This window comes from Beta vulgaris, chromosome 1 (genome assembly GCF_026745355.1).
Source record: "Beta vulgaris subsp. vulgaris cultivar EL10 chromosome 1, EL10.2, whole genome shotgun sequence".
NCBI classification, from domain to species: domain Eukaryota; kingdom Viridiplantae; phylum Streptophyta; class Magnoliopsida; order Caryophyllales; family Amaranthaceae; genus Beta; species Beta vulgaris.
In genome coordinates, this window is record NC_079202.1 from 18,547,624 (window position 1) to 18,568,003 (window position 20,380).

The 20,380-nt window shown below is 34.7% G+C and overlaps 1 protein-coding gene across 1 annotated transcript; it reads right to left on the minus strand.

Annotated features, from left to right (window-relative positions):
* Positions 1-3,303: 3,303 nt before the first annotated feature.
* Positions 3,304-8,447, minus strand: LOC104905923 (uncharacterized). Its single transcript, XM_010694580.4, has 9 exons — positions 7,627-8,447; positions 6,968-7,004; positions 6,697-6,808; positions 6,543-6,588; positions 6,348-6,446; positions 5,224-5,292; positions 4,865-5,156; positions 4,573-4,733; positions 3,304-4,457 (listed from the first exon to the last, which is right to left on the minus strand). Exons 1-9 carry the CDS (start codon positions 8,101-8,103, stop codon positions 3,741-3,743), a joined length of 2,010 nt encoding a protein of 669 aa, XP_010692882.1. The 5' UTR covers positions 8,104-8,447; the 3' UTR covers positions 3,304-3,740.
* Positions 8,448-20,380: the final 11,933 nt, after the last annotated feature.

Sequence of the window (20,380 nt, forward strand, 5' to 3'; positions counted from 1 at the left end):
TCTTTTATGTGTTTCATGAACCAATCTAGACTAATCTATTTTCTAGGGTGTATTAAAATATTTCTAGTTATTCTTTTGCATAAAACTTTATATGAATCGATATTTAGTAGTGGCCATCAATGGACGAATGTAGTTCATGACCATGTTTGTACCCTCACCTCCAAACTCAATCTATGGTTCATTGACCATCAAGCAAGTCAAGACGGAAAAATCTGCATTAGATAAGTCCCTAATTTGTCCCTATGGTTTTCCAATATCCAATTATGTTTATGAGTTTTTCTTTAAAGATATGTTGGTGACTTCAAAACGTTTTTAATAGAAAACCTTTCGAATGAGGAAGTCAAATACGAGCTCATCCTACGTAGGCGAAATAAAAACACGCCTACACACGTGAACCAACCGTTTCTCAAAAACTTTTACGACATGCAAAAACAAGGTATTTATAGTCATTTTTTGTCAATTTTGACCTCAAATTTATCCCTTAAACCTTAATCGAGCAATTTTTTGGCCATGCAAACTAGGCTACGCCAATCGAGATCTTTTCTAACATGCAAACCGGGGTACATCTGATCGTTTTTTTTTTTCAAATTTCAGCCTCAAGTTTGACCTTCAAGGACCAAAAATGTCCCAAAACATTAACTTAACAACTTTTCTGGCATGAAAATGGAGGAGATAAATGGGCACACAAATCAAGACATTAATTCTAATTGAAAGTTAATGGAGTTAACATTTTTTAATCAAAATGACAATAATTTAGGGTTACCGTTAGGGTATAAAAAAAATGAGTGTTACTAATGGGAAACCCAAAAATAGGGGGTTATCAATGAGAATTTCCCACAAAACATATCATTAAAAGTTGGTCTTTGTGTTTAATGAACCAACCTAAATTAATTTTTGGATTGTATGAATATATTGCTTGTTTATTTATTTATATAAAACTCGAACACGAATCATATTAAGTAGAAGCCAACAATGAGCGAATTTGATTTTTGATCATAATTATACTCTCACCCCTGAACTCAATATTTGGTTCATCGATCAATTATGAAGCTGTGACTTGGAATTCTTCATTAGACAAGTCACTAAGATGTTCATACGATTCTCCAATATCAAAATAGGTTTATGAGTCTTCATTTAAAGACTTGTCAGCGACTTTTTATTTTTCAGAAAAAATTCAAAACAAAACCCTTTACAATAAGGTAGTCAAATATGCTGTCATCTCGCGTAGGCAATAAAAATATGCTTACATTTATTAAGGACATGTTTTTTTTTCTTCTGAGAACAAGATCATTCATTAATCAACGGACAAAGAATACATGAGAAAAGAAAAGAGCCACCTACATGGGACAATGGTTTTCCCCAGCACTTTTCAACTCCAGAAAGCACAAACTTAGCAAGATAATAGGCAAGAGTATTCCAATATCGTTTCACATGGGAAAAACAACAAAGCTAAAATGAGATGTAAGGAATAAAGTATCCTCTAGAATTCTATATCTGTTAATTTTTTAGATTATATGAAATGGGCCTGGATAACACAATAAGGAGGAGGAGAGTTTAGCCCACTTAATTTTTAGATTGTATGAATATATTGCTTGTTTATTTATTTATATAAAACTCGAACACGAATCATATTAAGTAGAAGCCAACAATGAGCGAATTTGATTTTTGATCATAATTATACTCTCACCCCTGAACTCAATATTTGGTTCATCGATCAATTATGAAGCCATGACTTGGAATTCTTCATTGGACAAGTCACTAAGATGTTCATACGATTCTCCAATATCAAAATAGGTTTATGAGTCTTCATTTAAAGACTTGTCAGCGACTTTTTATTTTTCAGAATAAATTCAAAACAAAACCCTTTACAATAAGGTAGTCAAATATGCTGTCATCTCGCGTAGGCAATAAAAATATGCTTACATTTATTAAGGACATGTTTTTTTTTCTTCTGAGAACACGATCATTCATTAATCAACGGACAAAGAATACATGAGAAAAGAAAAGAGCCATCTACATGGGACAATGGTTTTCCCTAGCACTTTTCAACTCCAGAAAGCACAACCTTAGCAAGAATACAAGAGTATTCCAATATCGTTTCACATGGGAAAAACAACAAAGCTAAAATGAGATGTAAGGAATAAAGTATCCTCTAGAATTCTATATCTGTTAATTTTTTAGATTATATGAAATGGGCCTGGATAACACAATAAGGAGGAGGAGAGTTTAGCCCACTTACAAGCTCAAGGAAAAGCAATCAAATACCCAGTTTAGACGAGACCCACAACTTGGGCTCTGATACATGTTAATTTTTTAGATTATATGAAATGAGCATGGGTAACCCAATAAGAAGGATGAGAGTTTAGCCCACTTACAAGTCCAAGGAGGTTCCATCCTATAACCAATTGGTGATAGGATGAGTAACTCCCAAGTTTATAAAGTGTAACAATCTCTCCTCTTTCTCCAATGTGGGACACTCACAAGTGGACTTTCAATGGGTTTCAACAATATCCAAGTCCGAAAAGTAGGAGACTGTCTTTGCGAGCCGATAAATTACTTCTTGACAATCAAATTCGAGAATTATATGTTGAAGCCATGACTCTTCCCCAACTGGCTGCCATGGCAATGGCCTTACATTCCACAGTTTTTAGGGGTCAATTAGGTTTAACACGTATCATTGCAGCAAACAAAACTAGCCCAACATCATCCCTAGCCACCCATCATTTTGCACGGCAGCATCAACATTAAGCTTAACAACAAAGATTACATCAAGGGTTAATTGTTCTCAAAGACAAGAGAATTGCACTCAACCCAAATACAACTCTGAAGGGAGTAACCCCTTTGTCGCAACTTAGGGTCCATTTTACTCCATAACTCCATCATATAACACAGTGACCTGCCAATTTATTCACTGTCTCACTGGAGAAAGTTTAGGTTTACTCCAAAGAATATTGAAATTCCAAAAGATATTATTACTTAAGCAAAATGAGGGTATTATTAATGTGAGTGAAGTAACCAAGGATGTCTTGGCCTAGTGGTTAAGATTGAGGTGCTGTGAGCGATAGGTCACAGGTTCGAATCCCCCCTCCCCTTCTTTGTACTTTGTACCGCCTTCGTGGCTCATATGGATCAAAAAAAAAAATGTGAGTGAAGTACTGAATTATGTGATCGAAGATAAAAAATGGACAAAGAGTCCAGACGTATACAGCAACTTCAGTGACAATAGGGATAAAAGCATGGTAATATTTTTGGTGTATACACAATTTGCATTACATTAGATTGACATTATCCACACCAAATTCAAAGCCAATGAAAGTAATGCATCAATAAAGAGCATTTTTTTCCAGCATCAATAATATAAAGAACAATTTTCTTGCTCAGCTTCTGCTACTGTAAATTACCTATATTAAATTTTAACACAACTGCTTGATACAAAGTACAACGAATGTTAACTCATTCTCTCTCTGTCTGCAATGCATTACTTCCCCCCAAGTCCTCGGAGTATTTTTGCTTTCTTTTGGGAAAAAAAAATTGAAATAAAAAATAAGAAAAGGAGAAGAGCTTTCTAAATTATCAGAACTGTATAATTTACCCCAAAACCCAATACTTTGGTGAACCAATCTGTACAGCATTTCACCAGTTCCTACTAGCACTGTGACTGACAAGCAGCCAAGAAACAATTGCCATTTTAATAATCATACCTACAGACTACATCTAAAGTGAAGCCTAACATTAATAATTCAAAGCTGCAAGACTAAGTCTAGTTGTGGAGGTGAGCCGATGGGCAAACTCGAACTTTTGGACCCCGATGCCTGAAATCCGCTGTTGAGCTCCACTGGGTATGAATGATCCCATCTTTCTTGTACGGATAGATTCCGCCAATATGGCATGCCATGTGAGGTGACCATATCATTTTCAGGATTAGTAACACCATGAAAGCTTCTAGATGCATCAAATGAACTGGAATCTAGAGTATGAGGATTAAACAATGAGGATGATGATGTTGGCCTGGCCATTGGCTCCTGAAAATGAGATCCTGAAGCAAAACCATCATTGAAACCATTCATGCGCGGATGAACAGAGCCTTGAGGTTGAATCTGCAAAGATGGACTGGCACCGGACCCCACCACTCCATTAGCTCTCACTGAAGACCATTCAACATTCGAACTTATTTCTCGAGATTCCACCAGTTTTTCAGGGCAAGATGTTGACAGATGGTGTGGTTCACTCTTGAGGGAATCCTGTGACACACAATTCAATTGCAACAACATCTCTGGTAAGGGAGTGAGTTGTGTTGATGATCCTTTAGGTTCGTCAACCCATCCAGGACCGAACTCTACACCAGGAGGCAGAACACTTCTAATCTTATTTGAGACAATCTTCCAAGCAACAGGCCCAAGGCCTGCAGAATATTGCGCAAGACTTCTTGCATAGCTATAATCAGAGCCAAGACCGACCTGCTCATAAAATTTTGAGGGGAAGTAAATAACTACAGACATAATAGGTACCGATCAAAAGCAAGTAAAAAAAAACGAGAAATAGTGCCTAACATGATCTTCAATATATACATACTGGAATTAACTGCCTCTCAAAGCCTCCAAATGATGCAGCCACTGATTGTGGATCCTGGCCAGGATCGGATTCGCCAAGATGGTAGTAACTGTCACGCCTACTATCATCAGAACCAAATGGCTTTTTTCCATACTTGGCTGACATATATTTAGAAGAAGATCCTGAAGGGCAGTCAAAAAATGAATAAGAAATCACAAAAGTAGGGGAAATAAAAATTTTAGAGCATAATAAATATGAAGACAAAAACAGAAATGGAGATCCAAACAGCAGAAACTCACTCTTGTTAAATTACCTGAAAAATCAAAACAACTTTCGAGATAGCGAGGGAACCGATATAAACTAGGTCCTTTCCTCAGATTGTAGGAGCCTGATTTTGTTGTGTCCTCCTCACGAGAAGCAGGTGTGGCTTCAGATGATGACTCACGGACAGTACGATCCGGGGGCGAACTCTTCTCAAGAATCTTCTTCAGATTTCTACTGCCTGGTGGTCTACCTCTCCTAGGTTTAGTTGGTAGCTCACTCAGACCACCATCCTGTTTCAACGTTTCAAATTCCTTCTTTGCAAGTTCTTGGATAGCGCGGGCCTGGGACAAACACCATCTTTAACTAAAGTATATAGATCAGAAGACCTCGGAAAGATGAGAAGCTTACCTGTCGATGAAATATGGTCGAAGAAGAATTGTACTGCATTGCGTTCGAACAAATTAAATTTATGTCATCCTACAAACAAAATCAAGAGTTTAGTATCCCATCTCAGTGGTTGGTACTTAATCCTTTCATAAATATCATAATCTGGTTAAAACACTCCTCTGCATAGAAACAACAGCAGTATATCCTAATCTTTTGAATTTTAGCCACATCACAAGCATGAAACTCAGCAGGGCAAAACAAATCAAAATGTTCTACTCAATGTCTCAAACCTTAATGTAGAAAATCAGATATAGTTGCTTCCTTTTTTTTTTTAAGGAAAATGGTCAAATCCAAAAATTACTTAACTTATATAGTAAAAAAGAGTAAAGCTGGAACACCAAAATAGAACGATCTCTTTCCTCTATCCATTAATTTTGTAATTTCAATTTTATTGTATTATTTTTACTTGGAAGACTGTGTATCCTCTCATTACTAGTAACAAACCAACAGAATAAATTACGTCTCTTATTATGCATACAGATAAGCAACCCCCTCCTCTTCATGCCTGCCTTATTTAAACTTGAAAAGAAGTGAATGGCTCAAAGAGTTTGAAACACATATTTTGAGCCCTCCCAAGTATGACATATTATGTACCCTACTCAAATTGCAGGGATAGTAGTTACAACAGAAATGATTATAAGAGAACATAAAGAATTGTCAAGGGTCAAAACCAAGTACAACTGCTCTATGTATGGAATTCTTATCTATATCTGAAAAAGTCATAATAAACTATCAGCTTAAGTCGAACTGCAAACATATCAAAGCAACGCATAACAACTCATGTAATATGTAAGCCTGAAGCAGTCATGCACTGAGTCCTGAACTTATTTAGACACATGGAGCTACATTGTCTATCAATACAAATCTCAGAAAAGAAATAGTATAAGAGGAGCGATTTCAAACATAATTAGCATTTAACAGAAGAAGTCACAGTAAAAATGATACACTAATATCCATCTGTGTCCTCTTCAGCATACTAACTATGAGTAACATAAGTTACCAGTCAAAATGATAAGCAGGATCCAGGAGGTCCTATGTCCCAAAAGAACTTTACAATTCAAAACCATTGGCAAAAATACACTAACCTCCAGCTGTTCCAAAAACGAATAAATTCCACCCAAAAGTTTCTTCCTCACTGTCTCAAAATCCATGGGATTCTCTATAATCTCATGGTAGTCCGGAAGCTGAAAACCAAAGAACACTTGACAATATAAACAACCACGACAACCACAAATATAATAATCACTTAAAACACTCATTAAACTTCATAATACAAGTACCTCCTCTGGATCAACCGGCTCAGCAAACACACCTCGAGTATCTTTCCTACAAACACAACATCCCCGAAACAATCAAACAACACCCTACTCCCACTACTCATCACAAAAACATAAAACCCAAGAAAAGCAAAAATTAAAAACTACAATAACCCACTTTTGAAGCTTATCAAGAATGAGCAGCAGCAACTTTTTATCAGGCAAAGGCGTACTTCTTGTTGCTGTAGCAGTAGAAGTCGAAGTTGTGGGACCGACTTTCATCCTTGTCCCTGTCCTCTCAAAAACACAAGATTCATTTTAGTATTCTCCAAAAACATACTTTGACTGCCACACTACAAAATTCCCACTTTTTTTCCCTTTTTTTTAAGATTTTGGAAAACACCCACCAAAAAAAAAAAGAGGAGAGAGAAAGAGATTAGATTGAAAACCATTTTCGTTGTCAGTCGCTTTCGAACCCTTTTCGTCCTGCAAAGATTCACTCAAAAAACATGAAGAGCGGGGTCAGTTAATTATTTATTGAGAGTTATTACCAGAATCAAATAAAGATTTTTTTCCCTGGGAAATCTTTGGTTTGTTTAACAACATCAAATTAACAACCAACAACAACAAACAAACAACAAAGATTAACAAATTAGAGTATTAGTTTAACAAAAATTAGACAGGACAAATTCATACTTTTCATACAAACAACAAATATATTGGAAATAAATAGAAATGAAGGGGGAAACAACAGTAAGTAAAGCAAATAATAATATAGTAGTGGAAAATTGTAGGAGAATAAAAATGCTTTAAATGGAAGGATAGAATGAAAAATCAATATTATCCGACAATTGCAGATAAAATGGTGGGGCGACAAGAATAGAAAATATAGAAAACACTGAGTCAAAAAAAAAAAGAGAGAGCAAAACTTCTAGAAACTTCGGAAAAAAAAAGCGCGAAATCCGAGGAAATAATCTAGGGAAACAAACAAAAATTCGATCACAGAAAGAAAGAAATAGTAGCAGCAGAAGTTGATTAATCAATTAATTAATCAATTGATTAAATAATTACGAAAACTAAAAGTATATATATATAAAATCAACTTCACCTGAGAAGCGGCATTGATGAAGTTGGAATTAGGGAATTGAACGACGAGTTTAACCTTCTTTTCAGCACGCTCATCATCATCATCAACAACATCATCATCATCATCAACAACATCATCATCATCATCATCATCATCATAATCATCATGGGAATGAACGGAATTAGGGTTTGATGGATCGTCGGAATCCGACCCGTCGATGAAATGGGCGGGCAAGCTGGGGATCCGGCGAGCAGATCGACTGCGACGATAATTAGGGTTTGATTGAGGTAAATGGGATTGAGAATTAGGGTTTTGTTGTTGTAGTTGTTGTAGTTGTTGCTGTTGTTGGTGTTGTTGTCGTTGTAGTTGTTGCTGTTGTTGTTGAAGAATTGCGCGATTTTGAAGATCGAGAAGAGAAGGGCGGCCTTTTTTCTTCTTAGGAGGGGTGGTGGTGATGTTGTTATTAACGGTGGTTGTTGTGGTGGTTTTTCGAACCATTTTTTTTGTGTGTGTTGTTGGTGGTGGTGTTGTATGGATGGGCTGGGATGGGATGATGCGTTTACCCACCCCCTTCTTTCTTTTTTTTCTTTGAGTTGTTTTGTTTTTTGTTTTCTCTCACTTTCCTCCCCTTCTTCCTTTCTCGCTCTCCAATTGTTTTTATTTTATTTTTTTCAGACTTTTTTTTTTTTTTTTTTTTGGAGGGGGTTCCTTTTTTTTATTAAGATTTGGGAATTTTGTTTATTCAAAGAAACTACACAATCCTTTGTCCCAAAAATATATATCATCTAAAATGCCAAAATTGATAGGAGTGAGAGGTTAGATAAATGTCACACTTAACTAGAAAAAGAGGTGACTATGTGTTTATGTGGTTAATGAGTGGATTTTGAGGTATAATAAGACTCATATTAATTAAGTTGTGGGATACGTAATAACTCTTATGGTTCTACCCTACTTTACTTCACCAATACTGATTATTTGTGTTTTTATTAAGAGATGGATTTGCTATACAAAACTAATTCTTGTTTCGAGCGATACATCCAAGATTATTTACCAACGTGTATCTGAAGTCTTCAAAAATTGAAGTAATATCTCGTCTTTAAATGATTTTTTCTTCCACGAAAACCAACATGAATATTGTAGTGTAATTGGTTAGTGCATTAGCATATGAAAAGAGAGATCACGGGTACAAATCTCGAAACACATATTTTTATTATTTAATGTCTCATTTGATTGTGTGTGTGTGGGGGGGGGGGGGAGTACATGTGGCAGCATGTTTGTTTGTCTTAGATATATATATCTATACTATTATCTAAGGTAAAATGTTAAATCTTACGTGGCAAGCTCATGTTCACCAAGCAATTCAAGAGCTTCACAAACTAAAAACTCTCAAATCTGGTGTCCACGTGGCATGTCAATATATTGTGGCCGAAAATTCTTTGCAAAATGATACTCATTCGTGATTTATGTTACTTGGGTATTTAAAATACGCAATTAATATCATGATTTCATATGAGATTTCCGGAAATCAAGAATATCTCATTTATATATTAATGTGATTGACGTTGACAATGGTTACAATTACGCAATTAAAATCTCAAATTCATATACTTTTGGCCAAAATTTATAATTCCCATATTGGTTACGTTAGAAATTTTTAATAACCAACTAAAAATGACGATGAATTTAAATTATCAATTAATCTTAATAATTGCCTCCGTTAATGGTAATTGCCAATCAATCACTTAATTTAAATGGATAGTATCCGAAATTCTTAACATTCATCAATCCCATATTGTTTACACTTTGAATTCAAACATGGTAATAAAAATAATTTATCAATCAATCAAGATTTATGCTAGCTGTCAATCAACCATAATTTTGGATATTAATTAGCTAATTAACCTAAATATGTGAATTTAACATAGCATTTTTTTTATAAATAGTGAAGTTTATCTTGGATGATCAATACACATTTTCGTCTTTTCAAATTGAATAGTGATGTCAACTATTTTCCCTAACTCTAAGTCAATATTATGCTCTCCACAAAACATAACACAAGCACATAATCCAGCCAGAAAATGATCCCTAAAGTTGAATATTCGAATTTCCTAGATGTTGAATCTATGATTTTCACACTTTTTCGTGGAGGCCATCTTTATTTCCACAATGTTTCCAGTATGTTCACATATCATATTAATAGAAGCAATGAGGTTTGGGCTTATGTTGAAGACGTTAAGACAACAATACATAATTTTCGTCCACATTTTGATTTTTTGAATATGATGTTATATGATCTACAATGCATTCCACCAAGAGCTTACAAGATTGATGATGATTATTTTGAAGATATTGATTTAAACAATACGGAGTGTTGTGGTGCTAACAACAAAATATCGGTTGAATATCTATCAAGTAATTGATACGTAGTAACTAAAGTCATGATATTGTTTTTTATGATATTTAAATTCGAATAATGTAGTTGTCATAACATTTTATTATCTAGCTCCTTTTTTATTTATTTTTATGGAAAGTTAATGTCTAATAAAACTGAATAATGGAATAATATTGAGCTACTACTTTATCCCCTTTATCAATGTACTTATTTTCTTTATCTCACATGTCACTATCAATCTATTAATTCATTTGCTTTCTCACCATCAATTACTATGTAGTAAATGAATTCTTTCACCAATGTATTGATTTTGATGATGCATTTATAATGAAATTGAGCAAGTTTGACCAATTAAAAGTTTTGTCATCATTAATTCATATTGACAATGACCTATCAAATTAAATGCAAAAGTCCCGCAAAATGTGATGTATTTGATCTAAGATGAATCAAACACAAGAGTAAACATGTGGAAGATCAATGTGTCACTCAAACAAAGTAACAAGGATAGTGCTTAGATGCTTAATGATAAAGGCTAAGCACTACAAGAAACAATCTAAGAGTTTGAATGCATAAAGGCAAGGCCACCATCAATCAAGGGAGGAACATTCAACGTATTCGAAAACACAAGGTATAAAAACTGATTTCATTAAATAATTCTAAAACGTACATCTTAAGCTATTTATAAGGATAAAACATAAACCCTAATAGGCTTAGGACAAGTCCCTAAGTCCTAGACTCCTAACACACTTGAATCATGTAGAATCCATCGTTTTAAGGACGTAGGCAAAACCATGACTTCTAATGTAACACCCCGTATTTTTATACCCGTTTAGTATTTAGTTACATTAATTTATTTTAGAAAAATAATTTCACATTTTTTTATTAAAACTATTCTTTTTACTATCTTTGACTTTACCTTACAAGTGGAAAGAAAAAAACTAAACCCTAGATTTCCTAGGTTAATCAAGTCGCCTATCTAACCTATCATAAAGATAAAGTAGCAAAAGAAAACAAAACAAAAAGAGGAAAAAAGAAAAAACAGGAAAGTTAGAAGATAGGATCAAAACAACACACGACCTTTTTTTCCCCTTTATAGTCCATCTTCCTTTCTTTTTCTAATCTCCAACGTCCATGTCGATTCTTTATTCTTTTCTTTTCCTTTCTATGATTCAAGGTTATAACTAAAGCATATAGTTGCTAAGCTATTTCATACCAACCATCCATCATCCATCTTCACTCGTTTTTGTGGATAATTTCAAAGAGGATAAATAGAGTTTTGGGGTGCGATTTTTGGGTCAAAAATCGGGTCAAGGACACGAATTTTTGGGTCTTTTACACTTTTCTACATTCCAGTTACTTTATTAATCAAGTAAGGTTCTTTCCCATGTTTTAATTTCAGTATGTGTTAATTTTCAAATTGGGGTTTTTATAAAATCAGGATTCTTGAGAATTTGGGGAAAATTTTAGTGTTAGTCATTGGTTAAACTGATTCATTTATGATGTTTTGTTCGAGTTGATTTACATAATTTTGAGTTTAAATTTCAAAGTTTATTACTTTCCAAACTTATGTTGAATTCTTGTCATATTGGATCAATGGTTAATTTCTTGGTTCCAACTATTAGTTAGATTATTGTGATTATAACGAATCCCTATTTCTAGTTTGTGTTGGGAGTTGTAGTTTGTTGGTATTGTAGTTGTAAGTGAAGGTTATTGGTGTAATCATGTTAATTGGTGTTGTTGTTTAATGTTGTTGTGTTGCATCGTTGTTAGTAGGGTGGTGTAGGTAAAGGAGTCGACTAGCGGAAAAATGATAAGAGTGATTTACGATCAAAATCAGTTTGACTTTTGTTGACCAAACTTGACCAGTTTGATTTTTGTGTTCTATTAATGTTGAGTCGCTTTCAAAAGTAGTCAAAGCTCATCAACTAGGTTTGATTATTTGTATGTGATTTATGTGAAGTATACTCAGGTGACTTATACTATACTATATTCGTGGGTTCGTAGAAGAACCTTATTGACTTGAGATTGAGAATCATTAACTGGGGTTGCTGAAAAGGTAAGATTTCTTACTAAGTTTGTATAGATAAGTTTAGAAATTGTTTTGTATCGTTTTGAAATTTATTTGTAAGAATGAGATTGTTTCACTAGTGGAAAAAACCTTATCTGTCACTTAGGAATAGATGCGAGTTTTACAAAACCGCATCATAAAATCAATTAAAAAAATGATGTGATCCTCTTGTGGACCGCATCAGATTAAAACTGATGCTCTTTTTTTAAAATCTGACGCGGTTTCTAGGACCGGATCAGATTTTCTATTTTTTTAGGCCCTAAAATGACGCGGCCTATCAGCTCCCCGTATTAATCACGCGGCCCACTCTGACCTTCACTCCCACTCAACTCTACCTGTCCCTAACTCCCCTCCCACCCAAACCCTAACTCCTTCACTTTCCCTCTATCTCTCCTCTCAACGCCTCTCTCCCTCCTCTCAATGCCTCTCAAAGCCTAACTCCCTCGCTTCCCCTCTCTCTCTCCTCCCTACTCTCCCTAATCCTCCCTCATGCACCGAATAATCGAAGGATTCCACACAAAGAAAGGAAAATGAAGAACAAAAAGCGAAATTGGGGAATAAAGAGCGAAATGAAGAAAGGAAGAGACGAAGATTCGAAGAAATTGGTTTTCTTTTTTCGTTTTTTCATTTTTTTACCAGATTTTTTCGCTTTATTTTCACTTTTTATTTGATTTCATGATTACATCCACAATTTATTTTTTCCTTTTTTTTTTCCTTCTTTTTAGATCTAAGTTTTTTTTCGTTAATTTTCATTTCAGTTTTTTTTCCTTTTTTTTTTCATTTTTTAGATCTAGGTTTCTTTTTATTTTGTTTTCCTTAATTTTCGCTGTAATTAGTTTCATTTTATTCATGCTGTAATTAGTTTCAATTTTTTCATTTCAGGTTATCTAATTTTATTATTTCATCATTCAGATATTGTAACTTGTGAATAATTATTTTTAATTTTATAATTAATGCATGAATTTAATGTACTATACTAGTTTTTTTTTCAGTTTATTTCATAATTGATGCTGAAAATAATACGAAAATATGTTGGTTTTATTTCTGTTTTTTAGATTTTGTTGCGTTTTATACTAGATACTTGTATTATACGAAAATAATACCTTGTGTGATGTTGTTGGTACAACACATAAGCTTGCAACTCTGTAGTGTAGAGTTGCAGGCTTTTTTTTAATAAATAAATGCTATAATCTGATGTGGTCATGAACCGCATTAGATTAATTTTCATAATCTGCTGCGGGCCTATCTGATGCGGACCAAAACCGCATCAGTATGCCCGATTTTAATCGCATTAGATGGGCTTTTTTTCACTAGTGTTTGTATAATTTTTACATATATTGAGATTGGAGTAGTTCTTGATATTATATTGAAAGAAGTTTATGAGTTTTATATTAAAAGGAGGAAGTTCCTCATTGTTACCAAGTTTTAAAGAAAATTGGGGTTTGCCGATAAGCGGTATTCCTCGAGTATGGAAGTATGTTGAGTTAACAATGTCTCAACACACTAGTAGAATAAATGCTATTTGCTGCGGTTAAAAAGTGCCTTATTGCTGCGGTTTTGGGCGTGCAGCAATTAAGGGGGCAGCAATAGGTATTAATTATATTGCCGCGGTTTTAAACCGCAGCAATATCGACAAATATTGCTGCGGTTTTTAGGTCAAATCGCAGCAAATATTTATTTTATATCAGATTTAGAAAGCATATTGCTGCGGTTTGTGAAGAAACCGCAGCAATATGCTATATTTAATAATAAAAAATAGACATATTGCTGCGGTTTTTTTTAGAAAACCGCAGCAATAGGGTCTGTACAGGTAAAAAATTATTTTTTTTTTTTTTTTTTTTTGCATTTTACCATCAAATTTGAAAGACAAAACAGTTAAAAGAAAATAAAACACTATTGATTGATACTAATGACAAAAAATTATTATACAAAATTCAAAAACATATAAAATATAATATAAAAAACAACAAATATAAAATTACACCAATTTCATCCAAATTTCTTCCCTAAAATTACACAAAAAAAAACCATCAATCACTCTCTGATATTAAGGCAGTTCACCATCTGATATTAATTGAATTTGTGACAGCAGAATATTGCTTCATCCACACAATGTACCTGCTTTAAGATAGTGCATTGATGTTACTGATACTCCAGTAAGTCTTATCAAAGTGCCTGAATGTAAACAGACAAAACATTCATTTTCCAGACACACAAAAAGAAATTCTGAAGAGTCTTTCTCACTAGAATCAAGTCTACTCTTGGTAACTCTCAAACTGTAAATATCATAAACCATACAATGCAAGCTTGCAACCACTAATACAACCTCAATTGAAAAGGAATACTTTCCAGCTAAAATTATCTTTTGATATCAAGAAACATCATAGAGATTTTGAATGATTCTCTGATCTCATCATCTGATAGTATCGATAGAGATGATAAAGCCAACTTAATTGCAAATGTATACAATCATTTATAGCTAGAATAGATCGTAAAAGCAAAATATTCTACAAGTGAATAACTGATCGATGAGGCCACTGCCATCATGAACTTAGATTGAAATAACAAATAGAGATTATTTTTCATCACAAACAAACATTGCATCATCATAAGAAGTTATCATGTGACAGGGCACAAGATATAAGTCCATTTAGAATAGGTTAGTTATCAGAGAAGCAAATTGGAACTATATTTACCTGCGCCCAAAGAGAAGCAAATCCTCTCAAATTTCACCAACAATGGCCGAAAAAAAGTGGTTTACAAAAACCCAGATCCGTCAAATTGCAATTCGAACTTCAAATTGATGTGATTCTATAAATGGCCGAGTTACAAAAACCCAGGCCGAAAAGAACGATGAGAGATCCGTCAAATCCTCTCAAATTTCACCAACAATGGCCGAGATTTTTTTGATTCGAATCGATTCACTCCCTAAATTCGCAATAGATCTGAATAGAAAGAACGATGAGAGAAGAAAAAACTCGAGCGGCCGACGAACTAGAGAAGCCAAGGAGAACTCGAGTGGTCGACGAACTGAACGGTCTTCGTTGCTTCTCAGCAAGCCATTAGAGAGGTTGAGAGGTTGAGAGGTGAGGCGCTGGGTAAGATTCGTCGAAGGCAGCGTACTGATGTCGCACATGGTCGCGTCCGCTTCGTCGGCTTAGAGAGGTTGAGAGGTTGAGAGAGAAGAGAGGGTTGAGAGGATGAGAGAGAGATGAGAGGGTGAGGCGCTGAGAGAGAGAGAGAGTGAGCAACTGTGGGTGAGGCGCTGGTTGAGAGAGAGAAAATGAAGGGAAAAACCCTAAGTGTGAAAGAAACCCGTCTTTTTTTTTTTTAAGTGACAGCTAATATTGCTGCGGTTTCCACATAGGACCGCAGCAATATATTAAAAAAATATTTTTTTTAATATATTGCTGCGGTCCTACATGGAAACCGCAGCAATATTAGTTGTACAGGGCCCCACATGTTTATAAGATGGTAACCGTTAGACAATATTGCTGCGGTTTTGGGCGGAAACCGCAACAATATTGTTAATTTCTATTTTTTATTTCTTTTTGCGTGTTATATTGTTGCGTATAGGTAAAACCGCAGCAATATCACCGCAGCAAATAGCATTTATTCTACTAGTGACAATTTATTTTAGTAGTTGGGAGTATATTGATCAATACTCTTGCCATTTGTCTTCCTTCTTGGTACGTTATCAAGTTAGGGGTATGCATACTAGGGACTTTGGTGTTTACCTTATCTAGTGAGCCTAGCTAGCTCATTGGAATTTTATTACTTCCTACTCATAGATTACGAAGGGTTATATTTGAAAGTTTTACAGAATAGTTCAGAAAGAAATAAAGATTGGATTTGAGATTGTTAGAAAGTTAATATATTTTATATATAATTTGTACACAACTTTTAAATGAATTTTGTTATTTTCCTAGGAACACTACAAGAGGGGGGGTGAATTGTAGGTGTAGAAATAAACGTAACTTTTTGCGGAAATTAAAACTTAAACGAATAAACAAGCTAAAGGAACACAAGGGTTTTTACGAGGAAAAACTTCTTGGGCCCAACAAGAAGAAACAACCTCGACCACTAGGGATTTTAAACTCAACACTTTCACTAATTAGGCCAAACAACTCTGTTACAACCTAATTCTAACTCGAGCCCTACCTTGAGTTCCTAAACTCAAGTTCCTGAACCACTGTTCCCTTAACAGCAGTTCCTCTCAACTTCACTCGAAGTTTTCTCACACATACAAGCTTCACTCAAAGCCTTTCTCTTACAGAACTTCACTCAAAGTTCCCTTACCCCAAAAACCAAAATACAATTGATCGAAATAAGCTTAGTGGAATTAGAGTAAGAAGGCAAAGAACAAATGGCTATTATGAGAGAATGAAGGCACTGACACTTAATAAGTTAAACTCACTTAATTACTTAGTCAGACACAATTTGGAACTTATCTAGACTTCTATATTTATAGTTTAATTAAAGAACGTGGGATTAATGTTAGAGTACACGTTTTAATCCATTTACCCATGATGTTCCTTCCCCTAAGGAACACGTTTTACATCATGTCCCATGATCCCATGAACTATAAATGAACGTGGATAAAATGCAGCCATTACTCCTAAATAATAGGAGTTCCTTCAACATTATCCGAAAATCAGTTTTTATAAACTCTTTTTATCTTTAAATCTGAATTTCTAATCTTTAAGAAAATAATATCTTTGAAATAAAATCTTTCTAACAACCGGATATTTATTTTCTTATTTTCCGAAAAATAAATATTTTCCAAAACAGATTTTCTTTTTAAAACTGATTTTATCATTTGAAATTAGAAATAACTAATTTCCTATAATCTAGGCATGACTTACTCCATTATCTTTTAACCGTTACACTAAGTACACGCCTAAGTCTAGTTCCTTATATTAGTTCAGTTCCTTTAACATATTTACTAAGTGCCACTGAGTTTGTTCCTTACAGAGGAACAAACGCTTCATTCTCAAATATTCTGCCACAGTTCCTTACCATTCTTTCTTTGTTCCTTTACATTGGAACTAGAAAATAAAACGCCTAGCTTCTATTATTCTTGATCCAATGCTTGCTCCAGTATCAACATAGAAACTTCTTACTTAGCCTTTGAAATCCTCTCTTGACTTCTTCATTGACTTTGTATTCTCCCAGTTCCTTGCATTGATACCTTAGACACCATACACTTAAATAATTCATTAGTTCACTACTTAGTTTGTTCCTTTGTTTCTTTGTCATTATCAAAACTAGGGTTCAACAATTTCCCCCTTTTTGATGATGACAACAAAGGTACAAACTAAGGAAAATAACAAAAATATAAGTGAATGAAAATAAAAACATAAAGAAGAAAATGAAAAATAAAACACAATATTATGAGTAACTGAAGTTTTTGATTTTTCATTTACCTTAACCTATTTTTGATTTTTCATTTACCTTATCCAATTTTTAATTTTTAATTTATTTTTTTAATTTTCATTTTTTTAAGTTTATGTACAGTTTGTTCCTTAAATCCTTTTCCCCCTTTGTCATCCTCAAAAAGAATAGACTCTGCATGAATTGATGAATTGATTTAACACCTTAAGACCAATATGCAAGCACCATTAGTGGTTAAGTTAGAAAATCAAAGAGTAAACTTGCTCAAACATCAATCACATAATACTAGCCATTCCAAGGAAGAAATTATGCAAAGCATTTAGAAACATAGACAATATAGCAAAAGTCATTATTATATAGCACTTGTTCCATAACAAAACAAAGAAAGAAAAGAAAAAGAAGAAAAAAAATTGTGTTCCTTAAGAAAAGAAACAGGAACAACAAAACAATAAAAAGAAACTAAGAAAGGGAAGGGGAATGGTGTTCCTCTACAACTTCTTCTTCAACCACATCCTCCAACTTTTTCATCACCACCCATGATGTAGTTCAACCTGTTCCTTCAGCTCCTCCAAAGTACGAGCCATAGTGTCCATCTTCTTTTGCTGCGCAACCACGGTATCACTCAATTTCTTCATAAGACTTATCATAGTATCAGTTTTGGCATCCAAAGTCCAATGAAGATGATTGTAAATTTTATCATATGTTGTGCAGGAAGGCAGACTTCATTAACCCAGTTAGTGTCATCCGGATTTTCCTGTTCCTTACCCTTGGAACTAGAGGCAGATGGGGGATGTGTGAAGGAACTGGGGAGGTTTGAGTGGAAGGCTCATCTGTTCCAGGAATGGAAACAGAAGGTGAAGGGTGATAAATGGGAGGAAGAAATGGTGGTGTGGGTGGAAGAGTTGTGGAGGTGGAAGCAAAAGGATTTGGTCCTTTTATTTCATCCTTCAACTGCTCAAAACTTGAAGGAACAGAGAAGGACGAAGGTGAAATGGAGGGTATTTTTGTGAAGGGAACAGAGAGTTTGGGAGATGGTGGAGGTAGTGGTTCCTTGAGAGTTGAGGGTACCTGTTCCTCATTATCCGAAAGGACTAAAGGAGAGTCCTCATTGGAAGGAACAGGAACAGGAGCAATTTTTCGACGAGTGCTCTTTCTCACTCTCAAAGGAACAGAGGGTTTAGGCTTAGTGGCAATGTGTTTGCGCCTCTTAGGTTTATGTTCCTCTGGTGTAGGAACAGGAACAGGATTATCCAAAATTACATCATTGTCCTCTTCTAATCCAGTTTGGGCATCTTTCTTTTTCCTGAGGAACTGGAAACCATTTTCCTTGAATGAGAACACCTTCTTGGACAGACAAGCCAAGTCCTTTAGGGTCTTCTCATTCAAGATGTTCCCTTGTTTGATGCCTATGGTGGTCCAACCCGAAAGTCTTACTTCAAAGTGATGAAGTAAAGAAGTTATTAGGGCACCGTACCCAATACACACAATGGTTTCAATACAGTGAGTTAAATGTTGAATGAAGAGGGAAGGGAAGTTGATTTGTATGTGGTGGTCTAAGCAAAACATGTAACACATATCCAAGAGACCCACTTCATTCCTCTTTTCAGTTCGAGGAATGAGTGCTCTCCAAACCAAGTTAAACATACTTTGTGAAGGGGAGAGAGTAGGTTATGGTTAATTTTGTTTTGGCCAGCTGTTCCTCCAAAATATTCTAAGATTTTGTCTTGAGGAAAATTCGGAAAGGAAACAGTTCCTTTCCTTTTAAAATACAAATCAGTTCCTTTGCAAGGAACTTCCCATACTTTGCTTAAAGTTGCTTGATTAAACCTTTTTTCTTGCCTCTAACTTCAGTTGTGCAAGTTCCATTAGTATTAACAAAATTTGCACAAAACTCGTCCATAGCTAGAGGAACAAGAGCATTATTAAAGGCGAATTCAAACAAGAATTCCATGCCTTGTTCCTTTAGAATGGAGTTAATTCTAGAAATTCAATTTTATTTGCCCATTCTAAATCGACGCAAAAGCCCAAGACATACCTAGATTCACTTCGTTCGACCCTTTTCTTGGAAGACGAAGAAACAGTTCCTTTGGAAGGAACAGGTCAGTTTCTTCTTCTTCCCCCTGAGATTGTTCCGGGGTTTCTTCTTCATCATCTTCCCCAATCAATTTCTTCTTCTCATGCTCCTTCTAGGAGATTCTAATTGCTGTTCCTCTATGGGGTTTTCTTGAATTATGTCGGTTTCAAGGGTTTTAGTTGGAGATGAAGAAATTTCCATTTTTGAAGTGTCGGTTGTTTTTGGTGTTGGAAAAGGTGAGTTTCTTGAAGTTTTTGCCATGATTTATGAAGGTTTGGAGGTTTTTATGGAGTATCAAAGGGTGTGATGAGGTTTCGGATTTGGTGAAGATGAAGCGTTTGAGAGGAACACGGTTTCCTTAGATGAATTGAAGAAGGAAGTTTTGCATGTAATAGTAATTATGACACGCGGGAAAGAAATAAAGCAAAAGAAAAAAATAAAAAATAAAAGAAAGAAAACGAAAAGATAAAAAGAACCAAGATTTGAATTAAACTGGTTCCCCTTAATTTTTGGATTTTATCGGATTTTTCGGATTTTTATGAATTTTAATTTTTGAAAGAAAATAAATGCTAAGGAACTTGTGCTATAGGAACAACTAATGCTACATTCAATATCCTTCATACTATGCATGTTTCTTGACCTTAGGAACAGTAAGGGGAGTATTATGTGACATTTGTGAGTTGTTTATTTCTTTGACTTCATGGTTATGTTTTCAACATTCCAATTTGCAATGGTCTTAGGCAATTAAACACAATTATTTTTAGCACACAAAGTCACTCAAATTGATTCAAACATGGGGGAATTGACATAGGAACAATCACTTAATTTTTATTAAGCCTAACTCAAG

What these genes read in the sequence shown, in the direction of transcription:
- LOC104905923 (XM_010694580.4), bottom strand. Translation starts at nt 8,103, where the DNA reads ATGGTTCGAAAAACCACCACAACAACCACCGTTAATAACAACATCACC. An exon ending in ATTCTTGATAAGCTTCAAAA is followed by an intron (nt 6,589 to 6,696) that starts GTGGGTTATTGT and finishes TTGTGTTTGTAG; the next exon opens with GAAAGATACTCGAGGTGTGT. An exon ending in CGTTTTTGGAACAGCTGGAG is followed by an intron (nt 5,293 to 6,347) that starts GTTAGTGTATTT and finishes TTTTGTTTGTAG; the next exon opens with GATGACATAAATTTAATTTG.